This window comes from Prunus avium, chromosome 5 (assembly GCF_965620075.1).
Source record: "Prunus avium chromosome 5, drPruAviu1.hap1.1, whole genome shotgun sequence".
Classification (NCBI taxonomy): Eukaryota; Viridiplantae; Streptophyta; class Magnoliopsida; order Rosales; family Rosaceae; genus Prunus; species Prunus avium.
The window spans coordinates 27,251,785-27,269,655 of record NC_142288.1 but is presented as its reverse complement, the minus strand read 5'-3'; the positions used below and the strand labels follow the sequence as shown (position 1 = coordinate 27,269,655).

Here is a 17,871-nt window from a genome sequence, read left to right as displayed (position 1 = left end):
CCATTCAAATATGGAACTTTTGAAATTAGAATTTTCTTTCTGCTCCTACAACTCTTGTTGGTCACCACCACCACTACCGCAACTCCAACCTGCTGCTGGAATTTTTGTGGGTATTTCAAAATGCAAAAATTAATTTATGTTGAATTTAATTTTTCAGATTTTGTCATATGTTTTCAATTGCTATATTTACTTCTGGCAATTAAGTTTTGATTGCTCAAAATCCCCCATTCCTATAATGCTCCTTTCGAGCACTGATTTTTTTAATTTTATATTATTTTTGTTCAGACTCGTTGAAGAAAAAATATAATTATATTGCTTGAAGCCCAAGTAAGCAAATACTTTGTGCCCAAGGAAAAGCAGACTGAAAGAGACCTCTCCTCTCGAAATATGTTTATCTGCACTAGTCTTTATTTCTCCTCTGCAACAAGTTGACTGAGGAAATCAGCCACCGCCACTACTAATACCATGAAACGAGGGCAAGTGCAGGCGCTCTCTGTTCTCAAAGCATGCCAAAATTATACGGCCAATACCTCACAACTCACAACAAGGGCTCCTACAACTCTTGTTGGTCCTCCAGAGCTCAAATCTTTATCGCCGCCACTACAACCACCACAACCCCAATTAGTACCGAAACCCGCTTCCAGTCTTAGCCACGGGACCAAGATCCCCTGCTCCTACGGTAACCCCTGCCTTGATCTCTATTTCCACGTCCTGCCAGGCACCCCGGACTCCGGTAGCTATCTGAAACAACTGCTCCCGCTGGCCTGGTCCCACAATTCCTTAACCACCCTCAAGCTCATCTGCAAGCTACTAGGCAGAAGCTTCCACCTCGAAGAATTGTTCTACACAGCGGCGCTTTGGCTCCACCAGAACCACCCCAAGACCCTAGCGCACAACCTCCTGCCAATTGCTGGGTCGTTGGGGGGTCGTTGGGGCGTTTCAGATCCCTTCTCGAGGTTCTGTACGGGGTTCTAGAAGGCCGGGATGATGCCAACTACAAGAGGAAGAGGATAAAGAGGATGCAAAACCTGCTGTATTATTATGATGACTTGATAATTAAAACAGTAGGCAGCGGGAGGCGTACTAGTAGCAAGAAGAGAGAGAAGATCATCGCCATGGCCAAGAAAGCTGTTGAGATGTACGAGGGTGACCAAGATTATCAGTTTCTACATGAGCGGGTTTCAGATATTTACGCTGAGTGCTTGAAGTATGATATCAAAAACTTGAAGAAATTTGAGCAGCAGGGAAAGGACAATGTCAATGATCCTAAGCACTCCTTGAAGTTGGGGTTAACAGATGCAGCGAGGTGTTGCCCTTCCGTGGATTCCTTTTTCGACCGTGCCACTTTGCTCTGCGAGAGCATTGCGAAGAAGGTTTTCCTGTGAGAGCAATGCTCGCAAGGCGGTTGTTGTGCTGAGGAGGAGGAGGAGGAGGAGGAGGCTGATTACGCGTCCAGGGTCCGAGAGAGGCTGATGAAGGAGGTTTTGGAGCCCTTGAGGAAGGCCATGGACGAAGGCTTTGAAGATAAGTTTCCAAGAAAGCAGCACTCATGTCCGATTGAGAAGTATTTGAATGATGTCAAAGCTGGTGGAGAGTCTAAGATCAATGTAAGTGCTATTCTTACACATGATATCATAGGCTACGTGAGTGATAAAAATTTCGGGCCACTGGTTGAGCATCAGTGGAAGGCAATGGTTGAGAAAATCTATTCAAAGCAGGGAAAGTTCAAGAATTGCTTGGCTGTATGTGACGTCTCAGCAAGGATGAGTGGATATCCCATGGATATGTCAATTTCTTTGGGACTGTTGGTGTCTGAATTGGGTGAAGAGCCGTGGAAAGGAAAGGTGATAACTTTCGGTCAAAATCCTCAGCTACATTCGATACAAGGCGGTGATATAAAGTCCAAGTACACATTTATGAGGACGATGGATAACCAGCATTCGGATGGCGAGACTGATTTTCAGAAGGTGTTTGATTTAATTCTTCAAGTGGCTGTGAATGGGAATTTGAAGCCAGACCAAATGATCAAGAGGCTCTTCGTGTTCACCAGCGACCAAGACTTTGATGATGCTTCTTTCAATAGATGGGAGACTGACTATGAGGCGATACAGAGAAAGTTCAAGGAGAAAGGATATGGCGATGTGGTGCCACGCATACTGTTTTGGAATCTGAATGACAACGACATGCCTATACCAGTGGCGCATGCTACAGAACAAGGTGTGGCGAGGTTGAGTGGCTTCTCCTATAATTTGGTCAAGTGCTTCTTGGAGAATGATGGGGAAATTGGCCCCCATCATCTCATGGTAATAGACATCTCTGGCTCGCGGTATCAACATCTGGCTGTAGTAGACTGATGCTATCATCATCATCATCATCAGTTTTAAGAAAAGATCAGCTTCATTCTCTCCAATAATTCGTTGTTTCTTTTTTATCTGTTTGCCTAGTTAAGCTTCTAATCCTGAGCATTGAACCAGTTGCAGTGTTTTCGGTTTTTCTTCTAAGCTGGTTTCTGTGTTGGGTTTCATGTAAGTTAATTTCGTTGGGTTGGTAATGGCTAGTTAATTAATTCTGTTTAGACTGTTTCTGTTTCCTTGGCACCCCATATTGGTACCTTAAAGACAACTAAATGAATAACCAAGAAAATAATACATTTGCATGATTGATATAGCTCATATTGGTTCCAAACACACACAAATATTCATATATATTAAATGGAATGGGCACATGATCGGGTGATTCTTGGAAAGGAAGGGAAAGGTGGACCTCTGTTTAATTCTTAGAGGGTTGTTGGGTTTTGATTTTCCTTGAAATCAGATCCTGTTGATCTGTATTTGTAGCGGCTGGCCCATAAGAGATAGTACAAAAAGTTCAATCCACTTAAGACACACATCAACCAGTAAAACCTCTCAAGATGATAATGATTCAAGTTGTCGCCAAATAGCCATGGTGTGTGCCTATACGCCCCAGTGACATCGTTGACGATGGATACAAGCACTGAGCTAAGATAATATCCCATGGCTAGAGATGCCCAAGAGAGAGCTGTGGCCAAAGATCTCATGCTCATTGGAGCTTCTGTGAAGAAGAATTCCATCATTCCAGCCAATGTGAAAAGGTCAGCTGACCCAAGGAACAAGTACTGTAAAGCCACCCAAAGGAATGTGATGGGCAGAGGTTCAGCAGAGTCTAGTAGTCCATATTTAGCTGCTACGTTCTTTCGCTTGATTTCCACCACAGCAGCCACTGCCATGGCAATGACTGAAAGAATTAGTCCAATCCCAATTCTCTGTAGATGAGTGATCCCCATTTCAGTTTTGGTTATTTTTCTTGCGAATGGAACGATTGCATGGTTATAAACCGGGGCAAGGATCATGATGAAGAGGACAGGGAAGACAGGGAGAGAAGCCGGTGGAACCTTAAAGGAACCAAGCTGAGTATTCATGGTGGCTGCTTGTTGCACTGAGAATGTGGAGAGTTGAGCTAGGCAGCAGTTTAGCATTATGGTAGACATAAGGATAGGGAGAATTTTTAACACTATCTTCACCTCTTCGACTTGCTTTACAGTACATTTTAGCATTGGATGGACAGGTCTAATAGTCACTGCTCTGTTAAGGAACTTGAGGCTCTCAGATGGAGTTTGACTTGTCATCTTTTCTTCTCTCTCACTAGGGTTATTTGTATAAGATGGGGTTATGGCCATGTTGGTGACAGCATTGCTAGGATTTCTAGCTATGCAGGCATTGCAAATTGCTGCAGTCATAACCTGATGGACACAATTCACAAATAAAGGAGGTGAGTTTTGTTTACGAAGGTTCAGTCTAATGCAAATTTAAATTGTTCTATGTTAATAATGATTTTACCTTAAACATAGTTGTAATTGGACTTCCTGCAGGAATTTTGGTCCTGTATTTAGGAGAGCCTAGGAGGAAGAGTGGGATGGAGATCAGTATTGTTGCAGTGGAAATCCCAAAACCCCATTGCCAGCCTTTATTGTCTTCAATCCATACCACAAACGTGACTGCAACAAGAGCCCCACAAGAGAGACAGAAGACATAGTAGTTGAAGAATGCAGATCTCTGCTTCCGGCCTTGTTGGGTTGTCTCATCAAACTGCTCAGCCCCGTGGGGGGGAAGAGAACCTTTTATTCCTCCAACTCCAAGTGCCACCAGATAGAGGCCTGCAAATAACATCACTGTTTTCCCACCAAGAACTTCCTGGCATGGACTCTGGGTGGTCACTGAAAGGCAGGTTGGTGGCTTTAGTGATGGTATCTGAGCTTGGATTGTGAGAATCAGTAACCCCTGGTCCATCAGTCTAAATTAGTAATGTGGCAATAGTAGTCATTGTATTTGTCAGAGCTTAAATTGTAAAATGAATTGTTTAGGAGGGATGTTCACAACAAATTTATCTTGGCAGCCTTGGACCTTTTGGTTAATTTATGAGTCTTCTCTTTGATTAACCAATTAATCAAATGGTCATTAGCTCTTGTCATATTAAGTGAACTTTATCAGGTTAATTAATGTTAGAAAACTAACATTGTTTTCCAACATTAATTAGATGTAACATTATTTGACTGGATTTATTATGTCCCTACAGAGATATTTCAATGAGTCCCATAGCCAACTAGGCTTTTTCTTGGAGAAGTACTCTTGCTGCCAGTCTGTGACAGCACTCTGCAAGTTGAAAATGAAACTATCTTACTCATGGGAAACTTTATATTTCAAGGGCAAATTCTGAGGAAGGCTTAGTTGGAAACTGTCAAAAACCGATTTCATGAAGTAAACTGACGGGGAAAAGAATTAGAATCCGAATGTTCGTTTGAAACTCACCATGAATTCTATTGCAGCACTTATCAAATAGATGCAGTAGGTGGTGAAGTAAGCATCAGCTAGAAAGCCACCAAGGAGAGCAAGGAGGAAGGCGGTGCCCATGAAATTGGTTACGATGTTGGAAGAAGTTGATGGAGAAAAATGCATGAATTTAGACAGGTATAGCACAAGGTTGCTTGCATTGGCCAGGAAAGCCAGGTTCTCCAGTATCTCCACCACTAATGTTTTCAACAGAAAAAGGTTAGAGATGTTCATGTCATATTTTCTATTTATACTGCAACACATCTAAAGAAGTTTATAATATAAAAAATGCAAAAAGTACTAGAAAATGTGCTTGCAGGGATCTAAGGCTTACTAACCTAAGACAAAGGAAGCAGCAAGCATGCCACCATGACAGCCTCTTATGGCAGGTCTGTTCTTCCAATCTACATAGCCTTCCCATATGTCCAAATGGTGTGCTTCATCCTACAATGATATCCAAAATAAAATCAAACCATAGCGGTACGTAGAGCAAGGACACTGACATATATGCGAAATCTTAACTTTGAAACTTACCATCTTCTTTTAGAGCTTCTAGACTTTTTTCTGGGAAAGGAAAGGGGGGAGGCTGGACAGGTTGGACTGATGTCAGTAGTTTTTGTTACTTCAGTTTGGAAGTGATAAATGGAGGTATATTTATATACAGAGAAAGGCTAGTATAAGGAGAAGGATCTAGACTCCATGAAAATGACTATTCATTCTCCCTGGCCTCTTAACCTCAAAAAAGATGGTGTTGGCAGTTTCTACCCCTTAAATTGAAAAGGGGAGAAGGGGGGGTTATTTTGGATTTCTTAATCATAGAGAAACATGTGTTTCATGTAAAATGGGAGCCAAATATACTCCCACAGTCCCACTACTAATACAATATTGGTCTTCTAATTTGTTCTAAAATTGACATCATCATTCTGTTGTTGCTTTTCAATTAAACCAGGTTAAATGTATATATACTAATCACATTCCTCACAACCATTAGAATAAATTATTAGTGTTTTGAAGCTCACTATACAGGTGTAAGAAGCTGACGTTAGAGAGGCTGATCTGATATATATGAACTTCAAATTGAGAATCAAATGTGGAGGTAAGTGATTGTCTGACCAAACCATGCACTCTGTTCTTGTCCATATATGCAATTAGTACAAACTAAAAGCAAGTGGGGTGGACAAAATTAATGAGGGTCTTAATCTTATGATGTTGGTTTTGAATAAAAGGTTAGAATGTAGCTTTTCAGGCACGCCCCACAGGCACAGGCACAGCCACATCCAAAACCACTCACCCTAATCTCTAAGGATCTATAAATGCTAAATCTTCTTACTTCTTTGCACTATCTCAGTATTATCTTATTGATCTGGCTACAAGAATGCCTATCATGTCCATTTATTTTGGGAATTCAAGGCCATCCAATCAATGTTCATGTGACTTTTGTCTCTTGGCATTGCTCTTATAGCTTTCAGAGAGATGGGCTTCGATGTTTCTTCTTACTACTAGAGTCATCTGACTGGTGTGGTAATATCATTCTATGTTGTTGCCCTGTAGTGTAGGTTTCCTTTCTGAGCCACCTGATCATATAAAATGTGTGGCTATAATTTCTCAGAGACAAAAGCGTGCAGGATCTTAAATTGGATGGCAATTTGGTGTTTTTCAATTGGGTGTGGTCCTAGCAGTCCAGCTTTCCTCCCATGCCTTGCCAGAACATCTTGATTCCCCCTTGTTGAATTTGACCCTATGGAGCTTCACAGTGAGACTGCAAAAAGAAAGAAACTATTCAAAACTGAAACACAGAGGTTAACAATAACATTTCATCTATATATCCTCTCTTTTGCTTTTGGTGCAAGGCATAAGTTTCTTCCACATAAGTATATACTTCCAGGAGTCTGAACAGATTTTTGTGAACCTAGTTGTGTGAGACAGCTAGTGTTAGGTTTGTTTTCTGAATGAAAGTTACAGCACACTCATCATCTCAACATCACCATTCATGGGATATAATTATCTGATTATTCTCCACCCTAGAATGTAGGTTTTTGTCAAGGAGAACATTAGAATGCTGATGTTAATCATCTAAATAATTAATGGGTTAAGAATATTCCCTGGCTAGTTCAAAAGTTGTGGCCAATAAACAGAAGCAGGTTCCTGCATTGTTTTTCCAATTGGAATTAGGATCATAATGGAACCCATTTTATACCTCCTTTCACAAACTTTTGCCTTAAATCCAACTGTGATTTCCATTTTTACCAGTTATCATTTTAGAAGATTACAGAATCCCAAGTAATCTAGAAGATTCCTCAAACCATTTTCAATGTTCCAGATGTTGAAGCACAATGCACTAACTAGCCACAATCACTGGCCAAGAAAAGTTTCAATTGTAGCAGAACTCTTGCATTGACCAAATGGTAAGATATCCAAGCTTCAAGAGCCACTCTAGACCCTAGTGGTTGTTTAGGGAAAGGCCTTGTTGCAAAGTTTGTGTAGAAATAACAACCAGTGAGGCAGTAGAGTGCAGAGAAGTGGTTTCAGGTTGGCCTAAAAATAGAAAGATTTGAAAGAAATGTTCAAAATGCAGGTGGTGGTGGGCAACATGAGAGGGTTGAGAAGAAATTCTTGCCTATGTGCTCCATTGAACATGTTCTCTGCTTTGAATTGAACCACCATGAAAATGAAACTATCCACACAAGTTGGAGAGTTTCCACTTGCCTCCCATGTAGTTTTGAACCTTTTTGCATACTTGACATAGGTCAATAAGACCATCAAAAGAAAAGGGATTGCTTGCTGCTGAGAACCAAATCTCTTTCACTTGTTGCAATTCTAAATGAGAGAACAAGTATTGGGTGCTTAAAGCAAAACTAGATGGTGGTGGGAAATGGATCTTGTACCCAGTGGGTCATTAATGGGCTTATAGCTCACAAAGATCCAACACTAACTCTGGGCTTGTGTATACAACTTTGGTACAAATTAATTCTGACCCAAACTAAAATGCCTGAAATTGTGGGTTACTTGGGATTAGGAAAATGGACCATAATTTTCACTGCTGCTTCCAGACCTACCACAATGTTATTAGGTTTTTAGGTCTACAAGTAAAATATATAATCACATTGACTGGTATTTAAAATTTGAGATTTGCAGATGTCGGTTAGATCAGTTGGTTTATAGTCCTAAATTAATTTAGAATAGTTTAGATTATCGTTTGTGTCGAACAAAGTTGAGGGTAATTACAAATGTAGAGGATTCAGAGTGAACAGTGAGATTAGACACTGCATTTTTAGATAAGTTCAAATATGGGGCACATCACAGGGTCAGGCTGATAAGCTGATGGTGAGACCAAGCGAATATAAAATCTCTGTGAAGAGACATGGGTGGGCCGACATCACGTAAACGTGGCCCAATAATGGCCCGCCATGTTGAAACACGAGCCGCGTGAGTGGTTGAAGTGGCACTGAGCGGTCAGACTCAGTGAGTGAGAGAAGAGAGAGAAAGCTGAGGGTGACTCGGTCAGTGAGTCATCCGTTTTAGACTCGCACCCCCCATCCAACTCAGTCATTTCTCTCTCTCTTCTCTCTCTGAATTCTGAGAGCGACTGGTTCGACTGGATTCCTTTGTTTCTCTATTCTCCCTCGTTTTCATCTTCCATTGCCCCCCACATTTACCGCTATACCCTCCGCTACATGTTTCACGCTCCCATTTCTAACATTTTTTTAAAGAAAATCCTTGCATATTATAATGTTTAGAATGTTGTTTGCACGTCTTTCTGAAAAAAAAACAAAACCAAATTTTGTCCATAAGAAGAAGTCTTCCCGCTCACTATGCTTATGAGTGTTTTTGAAATGGTTAAAAGCACTTTCTGATAAATAATTATGAATGCGTTTGAAAGAAAAATTTGGAAGTGCTTATTGTTTATAACAGTATAATCTGAATAAGCACCTTTCAAGCACTTAACACGTGGATTTTTAACAAAAAATTCTATGTTCTTCTACTATAAGCACTTATGAGCAAGATTTGTTTCTTATAAAATTGAGTTTCAAACAACCCTCATACAAACGATGAAATTGTAAACTATAAAACTCATTATAAACATTAAGATTTACTCAATATATGGGTGCATTTTACAATACTCATTATGAATGTTAAAATTTACTCGATTACATGTATCTAAAATTAGAAGAATATTAATTTTTTTCTCTTTTAGAAAAGAATTGATTTATTTATTCATCTATTTTTGTGTTTCACAAGGCATTTGAACCTCTAACAAAGTACAACAACAATGGCCTTATTTTGTCATTCTAACAAAGATTCAACATCAAATACTTCAATTCAAAACAAAAGATAAGATAAAGAGAAATGATAATATTTGGGTTATGCATGTCGTTATGACTTATGAATATGAATACAATTGATGCCTTGGTCTTGACCAAAAAAATTGATGCCTTGGAAGCAAGGGCACGATGGTAATTAGACTCCAATCTTTGTCCCATCCTAGAACAAGAACCCATTTGGGCTTCGCTATATTTACATCACCAAGCTCAGAACTTCAGAGAAAGAAACTCTCTGTCTGCATCTCTCTCTCTCTCTCTCTCTCTCTCTCTCGCTCTGCCTCTGAGACTTCCAAATATAAAGAACTGCTTTCTTCTCCACTCTTTCTCTACCATCTTCAACCTCAAGACCATCTCCTTCCTCTTCTTCTGAGTGATGGGGGTGAGCAGCCGCTGTTCTCACACTTCCCACATCACAGAAATCATCATCACCAGCTTCTTCCGCCACAAAGCGTGATTCTTTGCCTCAAACCCGAGCTTCTGATCGCCATCAAAACCAGGCGGTGATGTCAGCTTGAACAATTTAACAAACGCGAACTAAACAATACTAATTCATCGGAGTGTTCAGAAGAGTAACATGGCCGGTGGTAGGGTCTATAGCGGTGGTGCTTCTTCGTCCAGCTTAAGTGTTTTGCTTCAGAATCAGAGGGGCCCTTGTGCTTCTGAGCCTCTTGATTCTCTGTTCCTTTCTGGGTCTTCTAATTCTTCCTCTGCTTCTCCTTTTCTGGGTACTTTTTCACTCTCTTTTCTACTTTGTCTCTGTTTTTCATATCTATAACTCTTTTTGTTAGTGTCTCTGTTATGGTTTTTTGTTTTTTGTTTTTTGTTTTCCTTAAATGTTTAATCTTTTGGGATATTTACTTTGAGGCATATATGCCATCTGTTTGCATGACAATTACAACTAACATCTTCTTGACACTTTGATTGTGTTTCTTCTGGATGTGGATATGGTATGGTATTTATTGTGATCGATAGATGGATTTGTATATTGCTGCTTAACTTGTGTATGGATTAAATAAAGGTTCGAATTTACGTACTCTAGGCCCCTGTTCTTCGTTCTGGTTAAGTACTCAGAACGGTAGAATAATCAGCAGCAAAAGAAAGGAAAACACTTTGTGATTAGAGTTGAACATGGAAGTGTGGTAGCTAATGTTCATCACTTTCAGACCATGTATAGGATTGTTGAGAAAAACTGTGTGGCTAGAGTACCTTTATTAATTCAGGAATTAGCTGTTCATGTGTGTGATAAACTAGTTTTTGGTGATCATCTGGAAGATGGTCTTCTGATTTAGAGATTATATTCTATTCAGGTTCAAGATCTATGGTGAGTTTCGAAGATGTTCGTGGAGGAAATGGATCGAATAGGTCATTGTTCCACCAGTATGAGCACGAAGACAATGGGGACGACGACTTGGATGAGTATTTCCATCAACCTGGAAAGAAGAGGCGGCTAACTGTTGACCAAGTCCAGTTTCTTGAGAAAAGCTTTGACATGGAGAACAAGCTTGAACCGGAAAGGAAAATCCTTCTCGCAAAGGACCTTGGCTTGCAGCCTAGGCAAGTTGCAATATGGTTCCAGAACCGCCGGGCAAGGTGGAAAAATAAACAGCTGGAGAAGGATTACGAGGTTTTGCAAGCCAACTACAATAGTCTCAAAGCTGATTGTGAGAGCCTTGCTGAAGAAAATGATAAACTAAAGGCTGAGGTAGACACTAATCTCTGTAATTCACTGCCTTCTTTTCCATTTGTACTATTTTCATTTTGAATTTTACATGATGAGTTTGAATTGTTTGTCAGGTTCTTGTTCTCTCAGGAAAGCTGCTCCACAAAGAGAAAGAGAGTGAAACCTCGGAACTCTCTGATACCAACAAAGTGTCTCAAGAGCCACCGCAGAATCCAACAGCCGATTCGCTCTCAGAGTGTGAAGTATCGAAAGTCTCAGCTGTGGCCTCTAAGCAGGAAGATCTCAGTTCAGGCAAGAGTGATATATTTGATTCAGATAGCCCACATTACACTGATGGGGTTCATTCTTCAATATTGGAGCCTGGAGATTCTTCATATGTTTTTGAACCTGACCAGTCAGACCTTTCCCAAGATGAAGAAGATAACTTGAGCAAAAGCCTGTTGCCTCCATACATCTTCCCAAAGCTCGAAGATGTTGATTACTCTGACACGCCTGCAAATTCATGTCATTTCGGATTCCCAGTGGAAGATCATGCCCTTTGGTCCTGGTCTTACTAAGTTTTCTTTGGCAAATTCAAATCCAGGGTCATTGTCTCCTTGTTTAAAGTATATGGCATAGAAGTGAGAATAAGTCCAAGCAATGGCACCCCGATCCGGATGTGGTGGTGGGATTAGGTTTCAATGCAAACGATGGTGGTATTTGCCCCATTTGTAATTCTGTTTTTGTTGGGGTTCTTTGTGTTTAATGGACCATTTTTGTTTGGAATGTAATTAAATAAAATTCTCATGTTAAGGAAGCTTGATGGAAATCTCACGCATTGCATCTCCTTATTTAAAAAATTTATGAGGAGACAAAATTCTACCACATGCCCTTTTTTGTACATTAGTTCTACTGCTCTGTGCAGAATTTCAAAAGCTGCATTTAGCTCTCTCTCTCTCTCTCTCTCTCTCTCTCTCTCTCTCTCTCTCTCTCGTTTGCCTTTTCTTGCACACTAGGAAACTTTACAAGTTTCAAAATGAGGGACAAGCGGATGATTGGCATGCAAACTCAAAGGGACCATTTGTAGCATTTCTGCTTCCTATTCATTGAGACATTGACTTTGAGAGCCAATTTCTCATGAATGGCATTCTGCTCCCTTGAGCTTTATATTTATGGTATTGTTTCCGCATGCAATGAGCTGCTGGATCTCACCTTACATTAATCCTAGTTGACTTCACACTTCTCTGCTACTTATAAAATCTGGTTGCACAAATTTCTTGTGAATCTGATTGAACCAAAAGCATACACAGGTGTTACTCTTTCTTCCATTCATGTTGTGGGCAGGTCAACTTCATGGTGCGTCAGCCATTTTATTTTTTATTTTCCTGTTATTTTATTCTTCTACTTTTTCTTTCCTGTATTTGGTGGAGGCCAAAATCACCTTTTGTATTGCACGCTTTCAAGTCCCAACATAGGTTGTATGAAGTTGCTAAACCATAAAGTTCATAATTCTTCCTTCTCTGTTTTCCCATATAACTATTGTTCAATCACAAGAAGAGTTTTAAGCAAAATCCCTTTGTTAAGGAGAGGTTTCGTTTTTGGTTTAGATTCATAAGAAAAATGGCTACCAAACTGGTGATATAATATTTTGCTTATCAATTCGATTAGCAAGGCTCCCATTAAAAGAAAAAAGAAGAAAATTTAGCACACAACCCCATCAAAATAATGGCCTTAAGTGATGGTGGTGTTGTTGCTTATCTTCTTAAGAAATATGATTGTTGCCAAATTGACAATGAGGTTTAGTGTGTCGTAGGAATTTCTCTTGCGTGTTTTGTTTTGGAATTTTGATCAAACTTTTCAAATGGGTGCCGTTGCTTGTTTGATAGGGTGGACTAGACTTGCAATCGAGACATAATATGGACATAATTGTCTAACTTGGAGTATGAAGGATGACTATTCATAAGAGGTTGATGACTAAAACTTGTCCCTCATAATCCCCCCATTTTCAAGGAGATTATAGGGGATAAGTTTTAGTCATCAACCTCTTATAGATAGTCCACATTCTTCCTCTAAGTTAGACAATAATGTCCATATTATGCTTTGAATGCATATGAAATGTAGGCATTTTGCTAGTATAGTCCAGTCTAGTCTAGTCCTCCATATCAAACAAGCTCATAAATTGTGCCACAAAAAATAAGTATGTACAATATCCATAACTTATCCTTTTTGTTTGTACTTCGAAGAGAACGGTTGAAGGACCATATGGAATTCAAATCAAGCTAGAAAGTCTTAACATTTTCCTATATATTCATTAAGGAGGCACATCACTTTTTCCTTTTGTGTTTTATGAGGTATTGTGAGTATCATCAAGTCTTTCTAATCAAATTTTTTCATAGATAAATGAATCTCACGTAAGTCTCATTTTTATAAGAAATGTGAGTGGCAATATTGTCATTAAAGAGTGTGAGGAAATCCTATCAATCCGTAGGACTTAAAATCCATAGCTATGTCAAGTACAAGAAAATCGAAGGAAACCAACTTTTGATGCAATCAGGCTTACCTTATTTGTTTGGCAAATAAATGTTTAGCCAAGACTAAAAGTGGTTGCTTCCTTTCATCGTTCTCTTCTCTTTCCATTGTTTTAGGCAAAGTGAGGATGACTTTTCTCAATATTTATAATAGAAATGTAGAAAGCATTTTAATAATCATTTGCAAAACATCTCTGTCACGCGTGGTTTAACTTCTCTTTCCTACTAAAATATTAAACTCTCCAATGGAATCTAATCTACCCACTAAATTGGTATCAATTCTCCATTGGCTCCCTTATTAAAATCATATTTAGCATTATTATTTATTTAAGTGATTAATTACACACAAGTCCTTTCACCAGTCAAGAGTCAAAATTCGAAGTAAAGTTTTGTGAGCACATCAGCAAATATAAAATATTAAATATGTTGGCGTTAGAAACTTTTACCTGTCTTTCAATTGTAAAAATCAAACATAACCCGAGTTTTATGCGGTCTAATCAAATAAAAAGGGGTCTTGATTTGCAAATCAAAAGTCTTAGGTTTGAAACCCCCATGATATCAATTGTGTACGTGTGAGAAACTCCCTCCTCTCTGATTTAGATTGTCGCTTGTACTAAAAAATAACAATTTAAAATGCATGTTAAGTTTGAACACATAGCCTAATAACTTGGCATGCTTTCCCATTTTCCTAATAGTCCTGTTTACTTAAGACAAATCCATGGCTTAGCCAGGAGCTTTCCCATAGGCTCATTGTTTTGGAGTGTTGTCCATACTTAATGTGTGCTTGATTGAAAACCAATTAAAAATTAATAGCTTTTTAACTTTGTAGCTTCAAAGTCATTCCCACCTAATTTTATAAACGTAAATTATATATAAAATTGCATATCAATGATATCACACTCATATTTTTCTTTTTGATAGTAGTTTTATACACGCAAAAAATTGTGTACCCAACACTATTCTTATAGAAAATTATGTTCAACTCATCACCTACCCCCATATAAAGAATTAGAAGAAAAGAAAGTAGTATAATATGCTCTTACTTATATAAATGAGCTTCGAAAATGGACGTCAACAAATTTGCAAAAGAAACCAAAGTTGATTCAATTTCGTTTGCTCAAGTTTTAGTTGTGAATTGAAGTTCATGTAATCGAATTAAAGGGTTTCGGTTTCCATGTTACGTCTTGAGACTTAAACCCGTAACATTTTTGAATTAGACTATAATTTGGTTTTCTTCTATTCAAACTGAAGATCATAAAATTGAATATTTGACAAGTTAACTTGTGGGACTGTAAGTCTTAACCACATCCACTTCCCATTTAAACAAAAAGTCTACTTAGGATTAGGAATAGAGAATATTTTTATTGCTTAATCCCCATGTCTTTAAGGTACATAAAGTTGCCATACATCTCATAACAAGTGTCCCTTGATCTCGAATCACGAGGGACTTTTGGAGATGTCCTACCGACCATCTAAAACCTACGTCCGTGGGGTTTCGCCGCGTGTACGGCTGCGATGGCTGGATCGCGTCTCCTTTCCTGAAGCGTCGAAAAGCATCACATCAATACAGCGTCCACCAGGCAACTCCCCTGCGGAATCTTTCCAGCTTCGACGTGGACATCATCTCACACGTGGCACAAGATCCACGGTACTGATTGAACGATGATCAAGTCCAAGCTATGTGGGGCCCAACACCTGCTGTAGTTAAAATATTTTTATTAGAGCAATGTTTTTTAAATTAAAAAGTTTAGATACAGATAAGCATACATTGGATGGTGTATCAAGTGTGGGCCCGGTGGGGCCCAGAGAGCATGGGGTACGAGGGGAGTGGACGCATCTGTCCATGTACCACGTCTCCCCTTCAATCTTATGTCACGCTGGTCCAGTAGCTTTCGGTGGGCCCATTTCGCACGTGCCTATGGGCTTGTGGCCCTTTTATACTATTTTTCTAATTTTTGGGTCCAAGGTCTTGTAATTTTCTTGTTTCCCTTTACATCCTTGCTTTTGTTTTTGTTTTTATTTCTCTTTCGGGTGGAGCGCTTTCTTTTTCATTTTCACAAAAGATGTGAGTGTGATTGGCTTTGGCAAATTTGTTTGCCGGACCAAAGAATTGACTTGATTAAGAGCCAGAAAGTTATGAATGCCTTTGATCCATCTTGTTCCTTTTGTTATGCATATTTCGATGATCACTTTCACTAGGTTCCTGTATCTTTTCTCGTTTATTACACAAGTTAAAATGCTAAACGTAGTTATTAGTAAGTGCTTGTAACTCATATAGTTAAGAGCGTTTTCCATTTGCTCAAAGTCATGTGTTTGAAACTTTGAATTCCCATCCGTAACATCGCTTGTATATCAAAAATACTATGTGGAAGTTCACCTTTTATCATATTAGTAGTTTATCTTCATCTCTTTAGTTCAATTTTAAAGATATGTTATTTGCACTTCAAAACGAGTCTCTTACAATATTTATATGTGTGAGTGCATTGTGGAGTGTGAGAATCTTATTTTAGAATGCAAATAGCATTTCTCTTATCTTAATGTCATATTGCACTAACCTTATATGAATAATTTTAATGAACACACCAATTTTGAACCTATGTTATGTGTGAGGATTCTTTGGAAGCTGTTAGGCCTTGTATATTAGATGATAGCTTTCATGGTTTGGGCTGTTAGCCTCCATTTTCACCCCCAAAAGTACTCATTGAATATGGTTGTGTGCAAGAGAAAACTGATGAAGTTATAATCTTTGATCTTTTCGACCAGAAAAAAAGAAAGAAAAGAGAAGAAGTTATAATCTTTGATCAAAATCACATGGAGACAAATAGATATTTTATCACATCAATTTAAGAACCTGGAACCATCACTGCAATTGGGATTAGGACCACAATCGAAAAGTCCATGGGAGAACAATTTTAGATCACATTTTCTTACAACGAACCTAAACCGAATTCGTGTGCAACAAAGCTCCTTCACACTAATTTTCAAGTGTCTCAACCGAAGATTCAAGCTTTCCATTTTGCATATTTTTAGTGTTGGAGCATTTCCTGCGACTTGATGAACTCAGATGGATTTATGTATATGTCCAAGTATGTAACTGAGAGCAAAGCATGTGTTTGTTTCCAGATATGATCAAAATTTGAAGTTTTCCTTCAAGTATAACACCATCTCTTGCTGCAAAATTTGAGACAAAGAGTGAGAGAACAAATATATATCTGTCACCTAAGCTAGAAAACTGTGACATGATTTTGGTACTTGGTCGTAATTGGTATAAGAACTTACAATCAAGCAGAGAAGAAGGCATCCGGCGGCACCCGGGAACAAAGCATACCAAAAATTCAAGTGATGAAGCTTAGCTCCATCAATGAACAGTATTGGTAAGCTTGCAGCTGCCCATAGAACACATGATAAGTTGCCTTACTTAATAACAGAGAAAAAAAAAAGGAGAGAATGAGCAATGAGACGTTATGCAGAAAATCTATTAGTTTTTACCAGGGGGATGTGGGGAGCGTGTGTAAGTCATGAAAGCAATGGATGCAGCTAGGGCAAAACTCCTAGCAAGCCATCCTGGCCCTAGTATGGAAAATGCCAGCACCCCAATTGCTGCACAGCCAATTTGTGCCATGAACATATTGTACTTCTGCAGAACCACAATTGAAAAAAAAAAAAGTCTGAGAAAAAAAAAGTTATTGAATAGTAAACCCAATTGAAAGTTAGGTTCAAAATTAGGCCCAATAAGACATTTCATGAAGGCTGGACTTTACTAGGTCTCATTAATTTTTCATCATTTTAGGTCCATATTAACAGTTGTCTATTTGTACACGTGTCTGTCTGTCTGTCAGATATGGCTCAAAGAAGGAACAAAGGCAACTTATGGCTTATAAAATAACAAAAAGCACTTACGGGATGGCTTAGATTCATGTAAAATATGTGAGGCGCACAGAGGGCAAGAGATTGAAGAGAAGCAGAACATACCCTAGCAGCTGGGGAGGAGGGAGTGGCAAAGAGGACAGCGCAAACAGCTCCTAAAGGTGCAATTGTCATTGAAACTCCTTTTGGTGCTAGAATCTGATCCACCCTTCCCAATATTGCCATTGCTGCAAAAGCACCTGCTTTTCAAAGAAGTCAAAAACCAAATTCTTACACTTCGAGAATTCTAAACAAAAATTAACTCTAATTACCTGCAGAAGGCCAAACAACGTCACTGAGAGAAGGAGAAGCAGAACCCTTCTCAGGATTCCAGCTCTCCCAAGGTGGAGCAGCCAAATTGTTTGAGGCTACAATCCCATGCTTCTGAATTCTTCTTTTTATGCTCCCTGTGCTTCTAGTGCTGCCATGTTCAAAACCAAGAGACCTCTGTAACACAATTGAAGAAGAAAAGGGGTGCAAAGATGCAGAGAATGCTGGAGTTGTAGAAGCTCTGTGGGGATGAAGATGGCGATGATAGCTAGAGCTCCTCATCAGCTGCATGCCCATTTTTCTGATTTGATCTCTCTTTCTCTTCCAAATTGGTTCAG

At 39.1% G+C, this 17,871-nt stretch overlaps 3 protein-coding genes and 1 pseudogene across 3 annotated transcripts; 2 read left to right on the top strand and 2 right to left on the bottom strand.

Moving 5' to 3' along the window:
• Positions 1 to 100: 100 nt before the first annotated feature.
• LOC110752038 (uncharacterized) lies at positions 101 to 2,583 on the top strand (annotated as a pseudogene).
• Positions 2,584 to 2,674: 91 nt separating this feature from the next.
• On the bottom strand, positions 2,675 to 5,645 carry LOC110752037 (protein NRT1/ PTR FAMILY 4.6). The gene is made up of 5 exons (XM_021952621.2): positions 5,382 to 5,645; positions 5,186 to 5,291; positions 4,827 to 5,044; positions 3,858 to 4,298; positions 2,675 to 3,760 (listed from the first exon to the last, which is right to left on the bottom strand). The coding sequence occupies exons 1-5, from the start codon at positions 5,382 to 5,384 to the stop codon at positions 2,777 to 2,779; spliced, it is 1,752 nt and encodes a 583-aa protein (XP_021808313.2). The 5' UTR covers positions 5,385 to 5,645; the 3' UTR covers positions 2,675 to 2,776.
• A 3,738-nt stretch (positions 5,646 to 9,383) lies between these two features.
• LOC110752066 (uncharacterized) lies at positions 9,384 to 11,658 on the top strand. Its single transcript, XM_021952654.2, has 3 exons — positions 9,384 to 9,894; positions 10,477 to 10,871; positions 10,964 to 11,658. Exons 1-3 carry the CDS (start codon positions 9,744 to 9,746, stop codon positions 11,405 to 11,407), a joined length of 990 nt encoding a protein of 329 aa, XP_021808346.2. The 5' UTR covers positions 9,384 to 9,743; the 3' UTR covers positions 11,408 to 11,658.
• A 4,469-nt stretch (positions 11,659 to 16,127) lies between these two features.
• Positions 16,128 to 17,834, bottom strand: LOC110752056 (uncharacterized). Its single transcript, XM_021952643.2, has 5 exons — positions 17,536 to 17,834; positions 17,330 to 17,463; positions 16,847 to 16,994; positions 16,637 to 16,743; positions 16,128 to 16,528 (listed from the first exon to the last, which is right to left on the bottom strand). Exons 1-5 carry the CDS (start codon positions 17,828 to 17,830, stop codon positions 16,487 to 16,489), a joined length of 726 nt encoding a protein of 241 aa, XP_021808335.2. The 5' UTR covers positions 17,831 to 17,834; the 3' UTR covers positions 16,128 to 16,486.
• Positions 17,835 to 17,871: the final 37 nt, after the last annotated feature.